A 20,674-nucleotide genomic window follows, 5' to 3' on the forward strand; every position below is an offset into this window, starting at 1 on the left:
TTATCTCAGTGCACTGTAACAAAAACGAAAACAGACGTAACCAACAAAATACTAAAACACAACACAAACTAGGGCCCGTTGCAGACATGTCCAAGCATAAAACCATCCCTCTCTCGCTTAGAGAAAGAACACAAGCCAAAGCTCACTGATAAAAGTAAAGGAAAGTTTTGCTTCCTGCCGGGACAATATTGTGAAGGAATGAGAACCTCAGGTACCGTAGCACCTTTGTTCCTCCTTAAATTAAATGTCAATCACAGAAAATGCGGTACTCCGACCTAAAACTTACACTATTAGTTCATCATTTTCACTCTGTGCCTCTGTTCCTCATCAGGGCTGTGTGAAGCACAGCAAAGGATTCAGTCAAGGCCTTGAGCCATAAACAGACATCACGCACAGACATTGTTTTCATAACCAAAACCGTTTCAGACCTTACCCCTAAAATCTACATAAATATCCTCTGGGTGAAATAAAACACATTTTAAGTAATCAATGGTAATCAATGGCTCCTCATAAAAATTATGTATTGGGATATTTGTGTGCAGCATTTTGCATATCAGCATAAGCATTTGTTAGCAAAGCATTCTTCATTGCATCAGCATGTGTGTGTGCATCACTCTTCATTGCACAAGCGTGTGCATGTGTATGTGTGTGGATCACTTCTCAGCGAATCAGCGTTTCAATGTGTGTGTGTGTGTGTGTGTGTGTGTGTGTGTGTGTGTGTGTGTGTGTGTGTGTGTGTTCATCACCTTCCTGTTCTGGTGTTCTGGGTAAACCACGGCCTGAAGCGTGCCCTGGGGTCCTGCCCTCCTCCTTTTCAGTCTGTTTGCGACCATTGCTGCTGCTGCTGCTCAAAGTTCTGTCCATCCTGGTTCTGACTCCAATTGGGGCAGTCCTTTCTCCAATGTCCATGCTCACCGTAGGTGAAACCTGCATCTTCTTCTGTGTTTTTGTCCATTCTGAGGTGCCTTTTGACCTCAGTTGGTCCTTCGGTCTCGGTCACGCCTTTTCTCTGCTGCCCGATCATGCATGTTGGTCCATCGCTGTCCTGCACAGTGTTAATGCAGAGTTGTTAAGGTCAGCATTCCTTTGCTTGGCCTCACTTTTCATTCGGGCTTGGCGGGCGTCTCGTCACAGCTCTGTCAGCTGACGGAGTCTGGGAATTTTCCCCCGTGTAGTGAAACGAGCCTTAGGTTTAGTGCTCTCCGTCTCTGCTGCATGAGATCGCATTCCTGCAGCACTGTTGACATTTTCAGGTTGTTGTTGTGGGTCCAGCTGTTGCAGCATTTGGTCAGGGTCACGTGAGGGAGAGCAGGAGTCCAGGTCAGCCTCGGCTTTCAGGGCCGGCAAAGCAGCCTGTAATTAAACATAAAGAGAAAAAACAAAAAACAAAACAAACCAAAAACAAACAAAAGTGTACGAACAGGAAAATGATGTTGTTTTGGCTGTGTTACAAAGAGGGGGGAGAAACACCGGGCCAGGCCCTGTGTCAGCCTTCTCTCCCCCTTTTTTTTTTTTTTCACGATATAATCAACTCATAACCCACCAAGTTGACAGGACAACATGCACATGTTCAAATTCTTAAGATCATGTTTAAACTCACAAAAGAGAAATTTTCTTTCCGTCAGTAATCACTTGTGTTGTTCAATCAGCAGAAAACATCTCACAATTTGACTCTTAACCACTAAATTTGTTGTTTCATCACTAGTTGGTCATGTTAGGATCCCTGGGTCATCGACCCAGTGGTTTGTGTTTTGGTTCTTTGAGTTTGTTATTTCATTATATTTTAGTTTTGCTTTTTGGGTTTTTGGATTATTCTTAGTTTAGGTTCTCTGGGTGGGTTCTGTTAGAGTTTAGTGTTCTGGTTTTCTGTCTGTGATTCTGAGTTGCTGTCTCCCCTGTTTGCTGTATCCCCACGTCCAGTCAGTGTCTGTGTCTGCCCTGGTCCCACATCTTTGTTCCCTTTGTTATAATGCCTGCCTGTGAGTCTGTGTTATGTTTCCTGTTTTACTTTGAAAGTCCATGTCTCATGTTAGTGTATCTGGTTTTGCTCTCCTTGTCTCGTTAGTCCTGATTTGCCCCAGCTGTGTTTCCCTCCTGTTGCCCATTCCCTGATTGCTCCCTCTGTGTATTTAAGCCCTGTGTTTTCCTGTGCTCTCTGTCGCGTTCTACCCTTAACTTGCTGTGTGTTTTGTCTACGTAAGTGTATTTTGTAGTGATGGGTAGATGAGGCCTCGTGAAGCGTTTCAGCACATTCCCCAAACTGTATCGATACTGTGTCGACACAGTGTTGCTGTTTTGCTCTGTACTGACACCTGCTGGACCTTGAATATCATTGCAGGCAACTTACTTGAGACTCACAACAGACACTGATTCAATGACCTAGTCATACTTGTATACACTGTAAGGTATTGTACTTTCCATGGAATCATTTTATATCTTTTACATTGAAAATATTGTGGACATCTTTAAAATACATTGTGAATGACATTAAGTGAAAATTAAAATGAAAGTATTGTGAATGTATTATTACCCATTTAAATGTAATTGACTCAGAGTTTATTATAAATTTCTATTCAGAAAAATAAGTTTATCCAATGTTTTTGCATTCAGTCTGTTGCGTTTTTTTGACATCATTTCCCCAGCTTTGGAAAACACGCTCACAGGGCACAGATGAAGCTGGGGTACACAAACTGTAAAGCCAGGTGGAAAAGGTTCCGATAAGATGTCTTCCTTTCCCCCAGTACGTTAAAGGATTCTCTGATCTTGGAATGTTTCTCTCCGACACTCTCCACAATACTAAGGGGTTGGCAGTCCTGTATAATAAAATTCAGGACTGCCTGGTCCCGAACAGTCTTCCTAGATGCTTGATTTCAAAATAATAAAACACAAATTAATAAAAAAAAAAAAAAAAATGATGATAAAGCTGTTCAGTGTCAATATAGGCCTACCTGTGTTCATTCTTGGTGTGTTTGTCTCCTCATTTTCATGTTTGGCTCTGTAATGCCTAAACACTGAGGAGGTGCTTTTGTTTGTGTAAGAAAGCTCTGCAGAACAGATGCGACATTTAACCTGCATTAAATGAAGTAAATAATTTACACTGCAAGTCACATTGCTGTTTTTCCTATTCTGATAGATTACACTGAAACAAAGACAGACAAACAGTGACCTTATTTGCAGTTAAAAGATCAAAATGATCCCACACAGCAGAAACATTTCTTTTTCTTTCGGGCTCCATTTTGTTATAGAGAGATGTGTGTTTTTTTGTTTTTTTTTGTCTTTGCGAGATTAATTTTGTGTTTTTTTTGGTGGCGACTCATTCCGTTGACAGATGCGGACGCGGTACCTTTTAAAGACAGTTTGGTGCGTTGGCAATGAGCGATACAGCAGTTGTATCGATCACGTGACTTTTTCTTAAAGCGACGCACGCACCGATACAGGCTTCACTCTGTGAGCTTGATACATGCGCCGGTGCGTCACTGTTGCTGGACCCATCACTAGTATTTTGTATTCTTAGTTTTGTTACACTTTTGGGTTCAGCATTAAAGCTGTTTTGAGTTACTTTCTGTCTCTGGAGTCTGCACTTTGGGTCCCTCTTCCTGTCTGCACACAGCCGTAACATAACAGAAGAACGCGACCAGAAAATGGACCCCGCAGACTCTTTTTCCTCAGAGGACAACGCTGAGATGGAGCGAATGGTGAGCCTGCTTGACCGCATTGCCCAGTCACAGGATTTACGGACTATGGCAGTCGGGTTAAGTGCAGTGGATGCCATCATTCGGCATAACCCTCAGCTTTGTCAGTTTGCCAAAGACACTAAGTTGGATCGCACCATTACTGCCTGGAGAGAGCAAGTCAAGGCTAGTGAGCTTGCTCTCTCACTCACTAAATCTCCTCCATCGCTGCCTCAGCCAGACACTCACTCCCCACCTGCCTCTACGCTGCCACGGGCTTCCTCTCCTTCCACATGCCAGCTGGGACCTTGTTCGCCTGTCCGTTCACCAGCCTCTTTCCTGACAGCTATGTGGTCAGAGGATGAGGTGGTGGTGTCTGTTTCTCCACCAGTTCCGGTTCCCTCATCCCGAAGGAAACGGCGCCCTCGCCACCGCCACTCCTCTCCTTCGTCACCTGTCCAGCTACCTGTTTCTGATGGAGGGTCCGAGGGGCCCGTCCGGCCTTCATCTGTTGTTCCCGCTGGGGGGTCCGAGGAACCGCTCCAGCCGTCTGTCTCGCCTGGAGGGTCCGAGGGGCCCGTCCAGCCTTCTGTTCCCGCTGGGGGTTCTGGAGAACCGCACCAGCCTTCTGCCTCCGCTGGAGGGTCCGAGGGGCCCGTCCAGCCTTCTGCCTCCGCTGGAGGGTCCGGGGAGCCCGTCCAGCCGTCTGTTCCCGCTGGAGGGCCCGAGGAGCCCGTCCAGCCTCCTGCCTCGTCAGCTGGAGGCCCGAGGCCCGTCCCAGCCTCCTGCCTCGTCAGCTGGGGGCCCGAGGCCCGTCCAGCCTCCTGCCTCGTCGGCTGGGGGGCCCGAGGAGCCCGTCCAGCCTCCTGCCTCGTCGGCTGGGGGGCCCGAGGAGCCCATTCAGCCTCCTGCCTCGTCGGCTGGGGGTCTTGGAGGTCCCAGCCAACACATCCTCATCTCTATTGACGGTTCCAGGGAGACCGTTCAGCCACCACCTACGTTGCCGCCTGCAGCGCCCGCATCGTTGCTTGCAGCATCCCCGCCTGTGGCAGCTTCATCCACGCCGCCAGCAGCAGCAGCTTCAGCTCCGCCGTCGCCGGGTCCAGCTTCAGTGTCGCCTGCAGCGCCACCATCTCCGGCTCCCACACCGTTGCCTGCAGCGCCACCTTCGCCCCGTCCGGCCTCCGAGGCTTCAGCGTCGCCTGGTCCGGCCTCCGAGGCTTCAGCGTCGCCTGGTCCGGCCTCCGAGGCTTCAGCGTCGCCTGGTCCGGCCTCCGAGGCTTCAGCGTCGCCTGGTCCGGCCTCCGAGGCTTCAGCGTCGCCTGCAGCGCCACCATCTCCGGCTCCCGCGCCTGCGCCTCGACAGTGCCGGCCTCCTTCCAGGCCTCTGATTGCACGTCCTCGCCCTGCCCGTCCTGTCCGCCCTGCCCGTCCTGTCCGCCCTGCACGTCCTGTCCGCCCTGCACGTCCTGTCCGCCCTGCACGCCCTGCTCGCCCTGCACGTCCTGTCTGGCCGCTTTCCAGGCCAATGACTAGACGTCCTCGCCGTCGTGGACGGCCTCCTGACCTGCTCCGTCGCCGCCGGTGCCTCCCGCCCGGCCGGCCTCCTGTACTTTTTTCTGGACTCTTGGGCCGTCGCCCTCCGGGCCGGCCCCCTGAACCACCTGGATTTGGACTGTTGTGCTGTCGACCTCCGGGGCAGCCCCCTGAATCTTTTCGAGACTGTTGCCTGGGCCTCCGCGCCTTTTGGTGGGCCCTTTTGTTTTTCTTTTGGACTGTTCCTGGGCCTCAGTGCTGTTGTTTTGTTCTGTTTTGGACTTTGTTCCCTGTGCTTTGGTTTCTGGCTCCTTGTGTTTTTGTTTCGGTCCCTCCATCCTGTTTCCCCCGCCGCCCGCCCTGGTTGGGTTGTTTTTCGTTTTTGGTGTTCTGGTTTGGGCTGTCTGGAAGCCAGCCCTTAAGGGGGGGGTACTGTTAGGATCCCTGGGTCATCGACCCAGTGGTTTGTGTTTTGGTTCTTTGAGTTTGTTATTTCATTATATTTTAGTTTTGCTTTTTGGGTTTTTGGATTATTCTTAGTTTAGGTTCTCTGGGTGGGTTCTGTTAGAGTTTAGTGTTCTGGTTTTCTGTCTGTGATTCTGAGTTGCTGTCTCCCCTGTTTGCTGTATCCCCACGTCCAGTCAGTGTCTGTGTCTGCCCTGGTCCCACATCTTTGTTCCCTTTGTTATAATGCCTGCCTGTGAGTCTGTGTTATGTTTCCTGTTTTACTTTGAAAGTCCATGTCTCATGTTAGTGTATCTGGTTTTGCTCTCCTTGTCTCGTTAGTCCTGATTTGCCCCAGCTGTGTTTCCCTCCTGTTGCCCATTCCCTGATTGCTCCCTCTGTGTATTTAAGCCCTGTGTTTTCCTGTGCTCTCTGTTGCGTTCTACCCTTAACTTGCTGTGTGTTTTGTCTACGTAAGTGTATTTTGTATTCTTAGTTTTGTTACACTTTTGGGTTCAGCATTAAAGCTGTTTTGAGTTACTTTCTGTCTCTGGAGTCTGCACTTTGGGTCCTTCTCCTGCCAACACACAGCCATCACATAACAGGTCATACCAGTCTCTTTATTTTCTTTTTTCTTTGAAGCTAAATTGTTGTCCTGCAACCCAGAGGGTTTATTTGTTAGTAATGGATAAACTTCATCATTAAAAAAAAAAAAAAAAAAAACAGGTGTATGTTAATTTTTGCTGCTTTAACCTTGCTGGAAAATCTTCACATGTTCATGAGTGTAAGCTGTTTTTTCATTGCATGTGTGTGCATTTGTAGGCAGGTTAATTTTAACTTTTTCTCAAACTAGGTGTTACCTTAAAAGGAGCCTTTCTCTCACATTTCTCTGCTTGTGTGTGTTTTTGTTTCACCTTTTGTTGTGATGCTCCGGACGCCTTCCCAACCTCCACAAGTCTGTTGGCCCCAAATTTCAACCCAATTTTGTGTACTCTTACAGATTTAGTTTCTCCTCTAATTCTCTCCTCGCTGCTGTCTTTTCCACAGCTGCTGATTCGTGCTGGGTGTGGTTCCCATTACTATCATTTTGCTTCGGCCGCTGTGCTTGTGGGGGCAGTTGGTCCAGGTCCGTAACTTCCTGTATTAACACACTAAGAGATTTATTTAATATCATTGTCATCATTGTTAAACAGATAAGCAGGCAACACGCCCACCTTGACAGCGCAAACTGCACGCCAGTCTCCCAACACATTCCTCTCTCTGCTTCTCAATAATTCTCCACTACGCACCTCTTACTCTCTCTCTCTCCTTTTTTTATTATTTTTTATTACACCACAGAGTAATACACCCAATTATGCCTGTCTATCTCTATGTGGCTCCAAATTCCCTCTTTATTTAATTTCACACTCGTCAGGGGACAGGCACACAACAATTTCAACCACTGAATCGAGGAATTCAACCTTTTTCTTTTACTAATATAGAACTCAACCTTAGATGTCAAAGCATTTTCTTGTTCTATTCCAGAATAAATGTAAACCCATGATTACACGGCCGTTCCAGTGTTATTCTGTAGCTATGCGGGAGTCCTCAGTTCCCAAGTCGCCACCTCGGCACCCAGACGACGCTGGACCGGCCTGTGCGTCCACAGACAGGGGGGTTGCCACACCTTGAACAAACTTAATTTCCACAGGTCCACTAGGCGTCAACCTTTGATCTTAAAGCATTTTCTTCGCACTAATGTCCTCCTATTCACACATCAACCGTCACTGTCACTGTGTTCATGCTTCACACACAGAAACACATCCAGAGCGCGCCTCACACACAGAAACACACACACCGTGCGTTTCACCAGCAGTAAGACACACAGAAAGCGCCTTTCACCAGCGGAAGCTTGCACAGAAACCTCTGAGCTCAACTGTTAGAACTATTCCGAAGCACAACCGCACCATACACCAGGTACCCCTTTCACTGCGCTTATGGCCGCCACAACGGGGCAAAATCGCATCGTAAAACAGAAGTGATGCACACGTCCCCGAGGCTCAAAACCGCACCATAAACCAGCGTCTGCTTTACATTTATTTCATACCAAGTAAAAATTTTACTTATTAATTTTATGACCGCATCCCTCGAGGCACAACCGCACCATAAACCACCATCAAGCCTCTATTCAATGTGCTCAAACCAGCTACCACTCATGCTGCACTTGTGGCCGCATCACCAGAACACGGCCGCATCATAAACCAAAACCTACGGAACGCGTTACTGGCGCTCAACCGCACCACAAACCAGTATCTGCTTTACCTTAATTCTATACTAATTTTATGGCCGCATCAACGAGGGCTCAACCGACACCATAAACCAACTTCAAAACCTCTATTCAATGTACTGGACTTATGGCCGCATCTCCAAAAGATTCTAATGTATTATTGCTACAGAAGCCAGTCTTAGACAAAGTTAAATGTGGAAGGTAAAGTGGGCTGCAACTAAGCTCAACGTAGTGTATTATTAGTATCTTGGTAGAAGCAGTTTATCTGACACACTGGAATTCAGCCTCAACTTATGTTGTTAGTATCTTGCGCCAAAAACCAGACACCGACAAATTTACTGTGAAAATACGTGTAACTCAGCGAACAGATTAATTTGGAAAGCCCAATATGCACATTTGGTATTTATAATACAACAGGCTGTGCTTACCTTTCTGTTTAGGCCGGCCCTCTGTTCGCCTCGCCCCACGATCTCACCACAGGCCAAATCTGCACCTCCTCAGCACACCAAAGATCCGGGTCACCAGGCACCAAGTTGTTAAAATCTCCCAATTCTTTTAATCTTTGGGCTGAAGGAAGGACAATACTCGGTGTATAAATGCTCAATCAACAATTATTTATTCCATACAATTCAACACTTTATGAGCATAAACCATCATGATGGGGAGACCTGCATGCAGAGGGTCACAGCAAATCTCAAAATGGTGACGGGTTACTCAGCTTCTTATAGCCTCTAGTGGCCCCCACCTAGTCGTAAAAGCCTAAACATTCACATTCTTTCTCTCTTACGGCGCCTAAGTTATGACCTCGGCTCCTTGTTTTTCTGCTCTCTGTAAAGGTGGGGGTATGGAATGTGGTCGTCTCTTCTATTATCGGCACAAGGTCCTCTGCACCCAACATTCTCTTCATGGTTCAGCAGTATGAAATGTCAAGAAACAGTGTAACACATTCAACAGTGTCGAGTAATACAGGTCAATCCAATAGATCTAATGATTTTCACACTCTTTTAAGTCAGAAGTATAATGCAAACTAAAACTACATACTGATCACACACTCTATATTAAGGGGTATAATATGCTCTACAGCAGTATATTAATTCAACTACTTTGATTACAGATATAAGGTAACATATGATAACAGAATAATCTCACAACTCAAAGAAGTCCAGACACTTTTCTTTCCAAGCTCCTTAGACTACAATGACCTGGATGACTGAGACATTACTAATTGAGTTCAGTTACAAAAGTAAGATGGTAAAAGTGTATGTTTGTGTGGTCTCTTAAGATGATCCCAACCAAGAGTTTTTAGAGGTGAAGAACCAGCAGGAGAAGACAGAATCTTTTCCTTACGACTTCACCGTCTGCATCTCCACCATGTTTGATTTTACCAACGTGTTGCAGGTACAGTCACATTTGCTTTCTTGCTTTCAGAAGACAGATATTTGAAACTCGTTCTCTAAAGTATGCAGACTAAGACAGGAAGAAATAAAACCAGAAAATTTATATTTTTCCCAGTATTCCTTACAGAAACAAGACTTTTTTGCCTGCCTTGCATATTAATACTTACAGTTTTCTGAAGCTTGTGGGCCATAAACAACCAGAGGAGTCTGTTCCTTGACTTTCTCCCAAAGTCAAGGACCAACAGACTTAAAAACTCCTTTGTCCCACACGCCAGCAAACTGTTTAACTCCTCGCTGGAGGGGAGATGGAGGGGAAACAGGGGGACAAAGGAGGGCGGGAACAACTAATCTGTAGTGCCTTTTTCACTGTGCAATATTTCTCTATTTTTTCTTTTCTTTTTATTCTTTTTTTAAAAAATGTCCAACGGTGCAATAGACTCGCAATAGTTGAAATGTGCAATTCCCTGGTATTCTTATTCCTATTTATTCTTATTTATCCCTGTTGTATACTCTGTATTTATATGTGTCTCTGTATTTATATATGTGTATATATGGTATATTTCTGCTTACTTTCTGCAACTTCTGTTGGTGCTGTGCTACTGAAAACAGAATTTCCCAGAGGAACCCACCCAAGGGATAAATAAAGTTTCATCTAATCTAATCTAAATTTAATGTAAATATCTGTGTTGGATTGTAGCTGGTACAGAGTTTTGAGATGCTGCAGTTACTGGGAGTGAACAGAGTGGTTGTCTATAAGACCAGCTGCAGTCCTGAAACACAACGAATACTGGACTACTACACACACAAAGGTGAAGTATGGTATCATTTTATGTTTGAGTGTGTCTTTCCTTATGACCTCGTGCAAGTGAGTCTAGACAAGAAAAAGTTATTATCCTGTGTCTTTTGAATTTGCTATGTAGTACAGAGACCAGGTCACACGGAGCTATTTTGTGGCTTCAGTATTAAGACTTCATGAGTTCTCACAGGAAATCTTCAATGGTAAATGCTTATAAACTGAATTTATATTTGTGTGTAATGTGTTTCTCTGAACGTTTTGAAAGAAATCGGCACTTATTAAGACTGAGCAAAACCAAGTACTTAAAAGAACTGATACTTCTCTGTGGATTTATGTACAACAGAGCCTTTCATTTAGGCCTGCAGTTCAGTTCTAATAACGAAAACCTTTATGAAAAATAGCATTCATTCTTCGATTATGTTCCAGTCCATTTTTAAGTGAAGCCAAAAGATCAGAAATTGTTTTAATAAGGATGTTTTTCAGTCATGTCACTGTTGCTGCTTATGTTACTCTCTTCCTCTTAACTGAGACAAAAGAAACCAGGTCATGTTTGGTTTTCATGCGTCTGCTTCACCATAAAGATCCAGAATGTGTTTCATCGGTTCACTGATTTCAGTTTGAGGTCAGAGTTGCAGTAATTGTAATGTGCAGCTTTAATTACTGACATTCAACTGCTTCCAATGTTTTTTCTCAGGTTTAGTGGAGGTGATTCCTTGGTCTCTGTCCAGATATGTGAACGTGTCTCGTAGCTGGCTGCCTGAACATGGTCCCGGTGAACTCCACTACTTTGGTCAGATTCCTGCTCTCAATGACTGCCTTTACAGATACATGTACCAGTCCAGATATGTGGCTCTACATGATATAGATGAGCTCATACTGCCCCAGACTGTCACCAGGTATGTGTGTGTATTTTCATGTTTTATTTTGAAGATGGAAAATATGTGCAGTGACATACTAAAACATATGCTGCAAACATACATGTAAATACAAAATATAAGACATAACTAGAAAAGCTTGTATAATTTTAGTGAGGTTGAAAGTCAATATTTATCTTTTTTTTAAGTAGTCTCAATGAATAATTCTTCAGGCTTCTTGAAAGATATTCCAAAGCTCTAATTTGGATGTTTTCTGCCTTTCATTCTGTTCTCTGTAAAGATGATCCCACAGTGCTTCAATGATCTTGAGGTCCAGGACTCGGGAGTCCAATTAGTGACTGGTAGCATTGTGTTTTTCTAGCTCGGTATGGTTTTACGACATTGGCCTAGTCTAGGACTTCTGGTATGATGGTCCTTGTTTTGGAAACCCCAGCGTTAGTGACTGCAGTTTGTTCTGCAGTGCTGTAGTGCTTTTGTATCTCTGGTCTGCTCTTTTTGCTCGTTATGAGTGATGTCTTAGCTGCATTAGTTTATTGTCAACTGGATACACGCAGACCACAGATGTCATGAAGGAGAAGACAAGGTGTTCAGGTGAAACTTAAGACTGTTTGAACTGGCTGGTAAGCAACATCAAGCGTTTCTGTGGAATTTTTCTTCCACATCTCCACTTGGATATGCAGGCCTTACCTCAGAAGGGTGCATCCAGGCTCTGGTTGTTTGGCCTTGAATACATTAGTGGGATATGTGAGGGTCATGGCTCAAACTTTCAGTTTTTATGTCCTCTAACTTGGCCCATTGCTGCTAATATTTGGACTTGGCAGTGTTTAATGCCTGATCAGTGAGTAATAAAAGATATCTCTTAGTGATTTTATACTCTCCAAAGAGCTGAATTTTTTTAGTTCTCACTGAAACCTGGCAGTGGGACTGACTATTCATCCCTCATTAAGCTTTGCCTCGATGGTGATTCTTTCATCAGTCATCATCGGCTGTCATACGAGAGGGATATCTCCACTGTGTCAGAACTGGTTCTACAAATTCAAATTTTATTTGTCACACACACAATTATACACAGTACGCCATGTACTGAAATGCTTATTGCTGTGCAATGCCCGACCATTAAACTACAGTAAAGAAATTTATAAAATTTACAAAATTTACACATTTTACATTTTAGAAGTTTACAGTAAAAAAAATACAGTTAGAAAAATTTACAAAGAAAAAGGTAATAAGAGTTCCATAATTTTTTTTTTAAAAAAAACCTCTAACAGATGTTAAGAATAAATTAAGAAATTAAGCTAAGAAGTAAAGACTAACTAAGGTAAATTATAAGATTAAAAAAGTAGAATGTGCGAATAAACAATTTAAGAAATAAATTATAAGAAGTGTGCAAATAAACAGAGTGCGTGTGGTGATGTGATATATGAGTGATGTATGAGAGTCCAGACTACCCCTAGTTCAGGGCCTGAATAGCCTGGGGGAAGAAGCTCCTCCTCATTCTCTCTGTTTTGGCCTTAAGGGAGCAGAAGCGCTTCCCAGACCTCAACAGTGAGAAGAGTCCATTGTTGGGATGGGAGAGGTCCATCATAATCTTCCTGGCTTTGGTTTTACACGCTTAGTGTAGATGGACAGCAGGTCCGGAAGCTCAGAGCATATGATGTGTTCGGCTGAGGGCACCACTCTTTGATGATCTCGTCTGTCCTACTTGGTGCTGTTCCCATACCAGGTGCAGATGTTTCCCGTCAGGATGCTCTCAATGGTGCAGGAGTAGAAGTTCTTAAGCACCCTCAGCTGCAGATGGAAGTCTCTGTATCTTCTTTCTTCACCAGGGTGTTGATGTGACATTACCATGACATGTCCTGAGTGATGTGGACACCCAGGTATGGGAAGCTGTCCACTCTCTCCACTGGCGCGCCACTGATGATCGGGGGCTTGTAATTCCTCGCCTGCTTTGTAGTGAAGTCCACAATCAGCTCCTTAGTCTTGCTGGCGTTTAGGAGGTTGTTCTCCTGACACCAGTTCTCCAGGTTCATAATCTCCTCCAGGTAGGGCTTCTCGATGTTGTCAGAGATCAGGCCCAACACAACAGTGTCGTCGGCAAACTTGACAATAGAAGTGTTGTCTGATGTGGCTACACATTCGTAAGTATACTTCTTTTTCTTCCCGGACTGTTAAATAGACACGAGATTAGTTTCGCCCAGCTTGCCCTTCAGTTTGTCAGTTCACTTATTTGCCCCCGGGCTCACCACCTCCTAAACTCAGTTTGACTTGACACCTCCCACTCAATCTTCCCCTGGAAACACTGGGGAGATCGGCAACTTCAAAAGCAAACCGCAGTTTAATTCATCCCATTGAAGCATGACGCTGATGGCTTAGTTCCATTTTGCTCCTCCACAGGTAATAAAACAACTAGACGCCGGACGTCTCTATGAAGGATGGTAGCTCGAGTCACTGGAGTTGCTCCCTTTAAACCAGAGGCCGAATCCTTCGCTCTCAAGGTCTTAACCATAGAACCGTCGTAACTTGGGCATACGCGGATGTTGACGTCATTCACAATTCCTTTTTTGTCTGGATTAGTGCTGACAACTCTGCCCCGCTTGTAGTGTCCTCTTAGTGCATTCTGATCACTTAACCAGATGACACCTCCAACAGCGACATTTCTATGTGCAGTGTGCCACTTGCTCCTTACAAACAAATTAGGGCCAGCAAGTTGGCCCCAGGACCTCCAAAACTGGTTAACTTCTGCCTGAATTGCCTGGAGTCTCTTATAGGGTGTCAGGAATAGAAATATTGTCCTGCTATTAGTTGCTGCTATTTTTATAATCATCATTAACATTTCAGTATTAATAGTGAGGTTGCATTTAGATGCATTCAGATGTTCAAATATATGGTTATAGCCTTTATTACAGGTCCAAAGAAGAACCATTTTAAATGGTTCTGTTGAATCTATAATTTAAATGTTATTAATGCTTTTATGATCTCTGTGTAGAGGGCAGAGACAGGAAAATACTCTCTGTGCTAAAATGAGACAGGAAACGAAACGCGTCTGCAGAGCATGTTTTGCAGAAGCGAAACCGAAAGCAGAAAGAGCCAAAGAGTTAGTATGCATTTATCTTTGATTTAAGCTCTTAGTAGAGGCTTTTGATCAAAACATTAATTCAGTAGAGTACACATATATAGTCTTGGTTCGGACAGACACGTAACCACACGCACACTTAGTTAGAGGAATCACTGATAGGGGAAAGTTCAGTTTAAGGTCAACTAAGGTTCAGAAAAGCAGATGCAAACTCTGCACGCACAGACAGACAAATAGTGAGAGGTCATGACACGTACGCAGTACATAGCATGCACGCGCCCTCGCACGTGGACGCACAGACACACATACACACACACACTGTTAGGGTGTAGGTGAAAGTTGACTGATGAAGCAGTAGATGCACGATGCGAGAGCTGAGCTGGCTTACGGAAACCACCGGGAGAAGATGGAAGCCAGTGTACTTTTTAATTGTGCCTTAAGCTGTCAAATAGAACATTTGTGGTTTTGAAGCTGATGTATGTGATGACGCAATGAGGGGGCGTCACTAAATATACTCTGATGCATATAAAACTGTATTTTGATGTTAGGAGGATGAGATTGTGGGGCTGTCTGCTTACGGAGTCCGCTCATTCTCCCACGCGTGTCATTTCATTAAAATCATCGTCTTTACCCTTTGGACCAGTGTGGTTACTTGCATTCCTCCTGTGTTTCCTTCCCTATATTTTTGAACCTTAACAAGGGGTTACTGAAAAAGTCAAAATTCTTGAAGTCCCCATTTTGAGATGCTCGAGTGTTGGGTATGATGTAATAAATACAGCCTTCCTGACTCTTCACTCTGGCATCAATTCGGCACTCATTTGCAAGGTTGGCTGCCACATGAAGAGCTGTCTGGAACTCACTATAACTAAGCCCAAACTCCCTTCCAAGATTCTGGAGTGCTCTCTTCACAATGCACACAGCAGCCTCAGCAGCCCCATTCCTATGTGGAGAATCAGCTGGATTAACTTTCCACATCCACTCAGTTCGATTCTTCGCTGCAGTCTCCTCCAAGACCAACTTGTTCTGACTTTCCAAGAATCTGTAAAGTTCCTCCAAGACAGACTTTGCTCCTATAAAATTGGGGTCTGACCAGAGCTTTCTTGGATGCCCTCTGATTGCTGTAAATCTCTGGTAAGCCAGAGATTTAGCCTGGCTTACCAGCCTTCAGCTGACAAGGAGTTTACTAATTCTGTGTGAATATCCCTGCTGGCCATACAACAGAACACCACTCCCCAAGCCTTTATCATGACTCTTTTATTAATGTCATCCTTCACTTGGTAGGGTCCAAAGAGATCTACTGTTGTGAATTCAAATGGTGAAGCAGGTTGAGTTCTTTCCGGAGGCAAGTTCCCCATTATTTGCTGGCGTCCCTTTTGCTTTTGCTTTTGCTTTACAGCAAACCACACTACCATCAAAAACCTTTTGGGCAATCCTTCTCACTCTTATGGCTCATGCTTTCCTCCTCATTCTGAGCAGAGTCACAGCAACTCCCTCATGACTCTCCGTGTGGACCTCCCAGGCTAACAGTGTAGACACCTGTTGGGTTTAAGTCAACCCTGCTGGTAAACAGAACCTGTTACTGAAAGCAATCACACAGGCACTAGTGTACATTTTACTTGCAAAATACCAGCTACTGTGTGTGCAAACCTGGTAGCGTTTGACCTCTGTTATTGCCAGGGGAGCGTTGGAGAGCATTGCTGCGACTCGCCTGTCCAAGCAACTCCAACTCCTCTGCGTCCGCCTCACTCTTTTATTGACAACAGAGGTTACACATAATTCAGTTAACCACGTGACAGCTTTAAGGCAAGCATGTGTGTGTGAGCAATGTATACGCCTGTCCCTGTGTGTGTGTGTGTGTGTGTGTGTGTGTGTTTCCAGCTATAACATACAGTACATAGACATACGACCTTTCAATGAACTTAAACTGTGTATATGAGGTATGCAGAAAAGCAGAAGTAAGCGTCTTGCTAAACTATACAAACAGGAACTTGCAATGGTCATATCTCAAATGAACATTTAAAGGTGTAAAGTCTTGCATCTGTAACACCTGCTTAGTATAGTAAGGTTAAGCTTATCGACTAGATTCGAGAGGAGTAAAATAAATTTGAGAGAATTGAGTGTTGAACAGCCGGCAGGTTTATTACAATGTTACAATGGTGCAATAAACCAATGTAAACAACAAGAAAATTATACCGAAGATCGACAGAGAAGAGCGCTCTTTTGAAAATAACAACAAAATAAAATAAAATAAAATAAGTAGTCTCTTTAGACCTGACTCCTGATGAACAGGATATTGTGAGTTCAATAGTTTCCAGAGAAACGATCCGTATGAAGTAAGCAGTTTTTGCTCTTGCTTATCTGAAATCCTGTGATCCGAAGTAAGTCAGGCTGTAGCTCTACTCCTGCATCCAGAACAGCTGGCCACACTGCTTTTGGATTCGCCAAGAGTTTTCACAGGGTCTGGCTCGCCATCCATATCCAGAACCACTTCAGATCCAGGATCACAAAAAACCAGTCTGCACATACAGTACAGAGCAATAAACAAAATAGTTCTTAACAGTTTTTCTAAATAAAATGAGATCTCATAACGTTTTCAAAATCAAGTACACTGTAGTTTTAACATTGTTCTGTCTCTATGAATTCAATCTGTACTGCTTTGCAGCACTACAATCAATTGTATTTATATACCCCTTTTTAAGGCATACGTAATCACATCATGAAATGTTTGCAACGTAACTAGTTTTAAATAACTTATTTACATGAATCAACCCATAACTGAAATGACAAAGTGCAGAAAAAGCACTGAACAACATTCATGGCTAAAAGAAAAGTGCATCCTGCATTAGTTTTGCGCATTTGTGAAGATGCCCAATCAAATAGACAATAAAATAAAATACGACACCCCATTTCACACACAATTCAAGTACTCCGACTGGTTTTAGCTTTCTTAGACAATACAGAATTCACACTGTTGCAGTATTTACCACATGTAAAATTAGCATAGGTTTTCCTGCTAACTTATCACTTTTAGTAACTCACCGGAGTTCCCAAGAAACAAACACACGCTCTGCCTGGTTTTGGTCGAGAGTAAAACACATAAAGGCCTCTGAAAAGTACATAACTTTAAGTTAGAGACTGTTAAAAATACTTTATAACACTTATTTTATATCGAAAGACTCACTGTGTAGCTTCTTAATTGCTCTTGGGTGTCTTGCTCCGTTTTGCCTAATGCAGCAGCGTGCTTTTGTTGCATTCACTGAACTACGGAAAATCAAAGTGTGTTCAAGGGGTGTCGGAAATAATAATACAAGGTAAAAACAAAAAATACTAGTAACTAGAGCTGGGCGATATAAGATTTTTTCATATCACGATACGTTTTTCTCATTTCAGGCGATAACGATATATATCACGATATAAGCCAAATAACTAGATTTGTAAGATTTAAATGTGCCGTTGCTCACAAGTAAAATGTGAAATAATTAGCAGCTTGTTTTAATTAAAATATTTATTTCCCATAATAAGTTCAACAGGGCAGATGTACTTAAGGAACATGAGACTTCAGTTTCAGATAAATAAAGGCAAATATTGCAAACTACACAAAAGGCAGCCGCTAAAGCATTTAAGTTTCAAAATAGAACAAACAAAACAGACAAAACTAAATTGTCAATTCCACTTAGAAAGAAAATATTAATTCTAAAAACAAATCTTAGGTCGTTTTACAGAAGAACAGACAAAATTGACTAACTTTTGTCAATATCAAATAAACTGAGAACTAAAAGGAAATTCTCAATCTCTCCTTGTTGTATAGCTTAGCTTTTCAAACAGTTTTAACAGTTACTTTAGTCTGACAAAAGCTGAATGACAAATTAGCGCTTTCAGTCAGAGATTGAGCATGCACCGCTTTATTGTATTTCCAGACTTGCTTTCGGCACAATTTACAGTGCGCACTACTCTGTTTTTTGTCAGACTTGAAATAGCCGAAATACCTTTACACTACGAACTTCTGTGGCCCTTCTGTTCGACAAGCTCTCCGGCATTGAAATAGAAATAGAATAGAATAGAATAGAAATAGAATTCAACTTTATTGTCATTGCACATGTCACAGGTACAGGGCAACGAAATGCAGTTTGCATCCATCCAGAAAGTGCTTTAGTTGTGATATAGATATATTACAATATAAATTAGCAATAATAGAGATGTGTAAGTATATTACAGAAATGGGTCTATTATGGTATGTTATAATGTACACAGTGTGAAGTATGTTATGAATATTCTATAACTATAAGTATGTACAGGCTGTAGTGAGTACAAGCTATGTACAGGCTATGAACAGGATATAAATATGAAATAAAAACTATACAGAAATCTGAGATATACAGTTATACAGAATGTGAACTATGTAAGTTATAAACAGTTGTGGGATTAAAAATTATCCTATGTACAGAATGATTATTTACACAGAACTATACAGTAGTGGTAAAGTGCTAGTGGTTGTTGGTGTGTGTATGTTCAGTCCATGAGTTTAACGTGGGTCAGATGTCAGGAGGCAGAGTTCAGGAGTCTGACAGCTGTGGGGAAGAAGCTGTTCCGGTACCTGGTGGTCTTAGTCCGGAGGCTCCTGTAGCGCCTCCCAGAGGGCAGGAGGGTGAAGAGTCTATGTGATGGAACCATCATCTGTTTTTTCTTCGGTAACCTTCGCTCACGCTCTCGGTTGATTTTTCTCTAGTCGGCAAACTCCTTTCCTTCATTATCTGGGCTGCATGGCTGCAAAAACAAATACACATGTGCGCCTTGGAACTTGTGCTGTACGTAACAAGTCACGTGACGTGACGCTGCGGCTGTGATTGGTTCGGCTCTGCGCTACTTAATTTGGATTGGCTGTTCTTTTTTTTTAAGAGGACAAGAGAGATGAGGCCTATCGCAATAGTTTAATTTTTCTATCGAGAAAAAGTTATTTCGCAATACATATCGTTATCGTTCTATCGCCCAGCTCTACTAGTAACCATGTCTATAGGGGTTACACACCTGTTACAAGTTCAAAATATTGGGGATGGATACAAGAGGAAAACCAAAATAACAACACTGGTCCAGCCGGGTCAAGTCAAACGATGATTTTAATGAACACACGTGTGGGAGATGAACACTGCACGCAGCATAAGATCTCTCACCGAAAACCACACAACAATAGTTTTTATGAAAATCAGGGTATTGGAACGCCCCCTCATGCGTAAAGTAGGTACAATACAATCAATGTTGACAACTTTTATCACATTAAAAGAACATCTTCTTCTTCCCGAGGCCAGATCCTTCCCAGTAATCTTCTAACTCTGCTTATCCCCTGGAACAAACCGTCTCTCCTGCAAGCATAATCAAACAGCTACAAGGCCTTGCAAACTATTATTTAAATATTTGAACTCTCACCTACACATGAGTTTAACTACTGCTTGTGTGTGTGCGTGTGTGCCTCGACCTCAGCATTCGCTCTGTCTATAAGGACAGAGGCCAACTCTGCATGTGTGCAATAACCTAACTGAAACCATACATGTAAGATGTTGAATAAATGTTCTAATCAAATGCCACTACTCAAAGCTTAATAAAAAGAATATAAATGAATAAAGGATAATGATAACTGACATAGTATGTGTTTTGTAAGCGTGTTCCTTCCATAGCTCAAGATCTTTAACACAATAGATTGTCCGAACTTCGCGCCGGACAAAGCTCCGACCCTCCACTAGTTGACCGAGCCCCCTCATTGGCAAGCACAAAAATACAATGCATGTATATCAAAATGATTATCACTGCACCTGTAATAGAAAATGTTAGTATGGGATCATGACAATACCTGTAATACAAGTTGTAACATAAGGCTGACAGCCTAAAGAAATTCTTCACTGAAACAATGATTAATGATGATATGACTAAATAAAATAATGATTAACTATTGCAAATGCACACTCCTTAAAGTGTAACAAAAGATACAATTGAATAAAAGATCATAAAGAATAACATGCCATAAGTGTTTCGTAAGCGTGTGCAGCCTTTTATGCTCTAAGCCACTTCCCTCAATAGATCAGCCAGACATCCCGCTGACTGTAGCTTTTAACCCTTACTGACTTGAGCACAACTCCATAATAAGCACCAAGCGGCAATATGTATAAAGATGATCATGGTTACACCTACAATGAAAGATTATATGATTATACCAACACCTGTAAATAGAAGATTAACATGAGGTTATAACAATCACTATAATACAAACGTTAATGTAATGTCAATAGCTTCAATAAATGCTTTAATGCAATGCTTATTATATGATTCTGATGCAATGATAAAATAACAGTAAAATATCTCTTCTCACACCTTAAAAGAACATGGTGCTTTCTAAATGTATAACATAGCTCTCTGCACTAAGCTGCATTCTAAATAAAGATAGCACATTTTGTCAGCACAGACGCAGATACTGGAAATGTTAGAAGGTTGAAAATAAATCCTCTGACTGTCTGGCTTTTTCTTCATAATGATAGCCATATTAGGACACATAAAGGCAGTGATTATATATCTATATATTTTAGCACAAATGACAATATAAAAAATATCATTTCCAACAACACCCAGG

The 20,674-nt window shown here is 42.9% G+C and overlaps 1 protein-coding gene and 1 long non-coding RNA gene across 4 annotated transcripts in view; one reads left to right on the forward strand and one right to left on the reverse strand.

Moving 5' to 3' along the window:
• LOC116321823 overlaps nucleotides 1-20,674 on the forward strand; it is a 42,406-nt gene that overhangs the window by 12,220 nt on the left and 9,512 nt on the right. For all 3 annotated transcript variants that reach the window (XM_031741778.2, XM_039598342.1, XM_039598341.1), the window contains 3 exons: nucleotides 9,200-9,315; nucleotides 10,012-10,123; nucleotides 10,805-11,006. In XM_031741778.2, the coding sequence (XP_031597638.2) occupies nucleotides 9,200-9,315; nucleotides 10,012-10,123; nucleotides 10,805-11,006 (430 nt within the window). The remainder of the gene's footprint in view (nucleotides 1-9,199; nucleotides 9,316-10,011; nucleotides 10,124-10,804; nucleotides 11,007-20,674) is intronic.
• On the reverse strand, nucleotides 15,751-17,407 carry LOC120432938. The gene is made up of 3 exons (XR_005608214.1): nucleotides 17,240-17,407; nucleotides 17,098-17,164; nucleotides 15,751-16,574 (listed from the first exon to the last, which is right to left on the reverse strand). It is a non-coding gene; the product is annotated as an uncharacterized LOC120432938 (long non-coding RNA).

Source organism: Oreochromis aureus, linkage group 14 (genome assembly GCF_013358895.1).
Source record: "Oreochromis aureus strain Israel breed Guangdong linkage group 14, ZZ_aureus, whole genome shotgun sequence".
Taxonomy (NCBI): domain Eukaryota; kingdom Metazoa; phylum Chordata; class Actinopteri; order Cichliformes; family Cichlidae; genus Oreochromis; species Oreochromis aureus.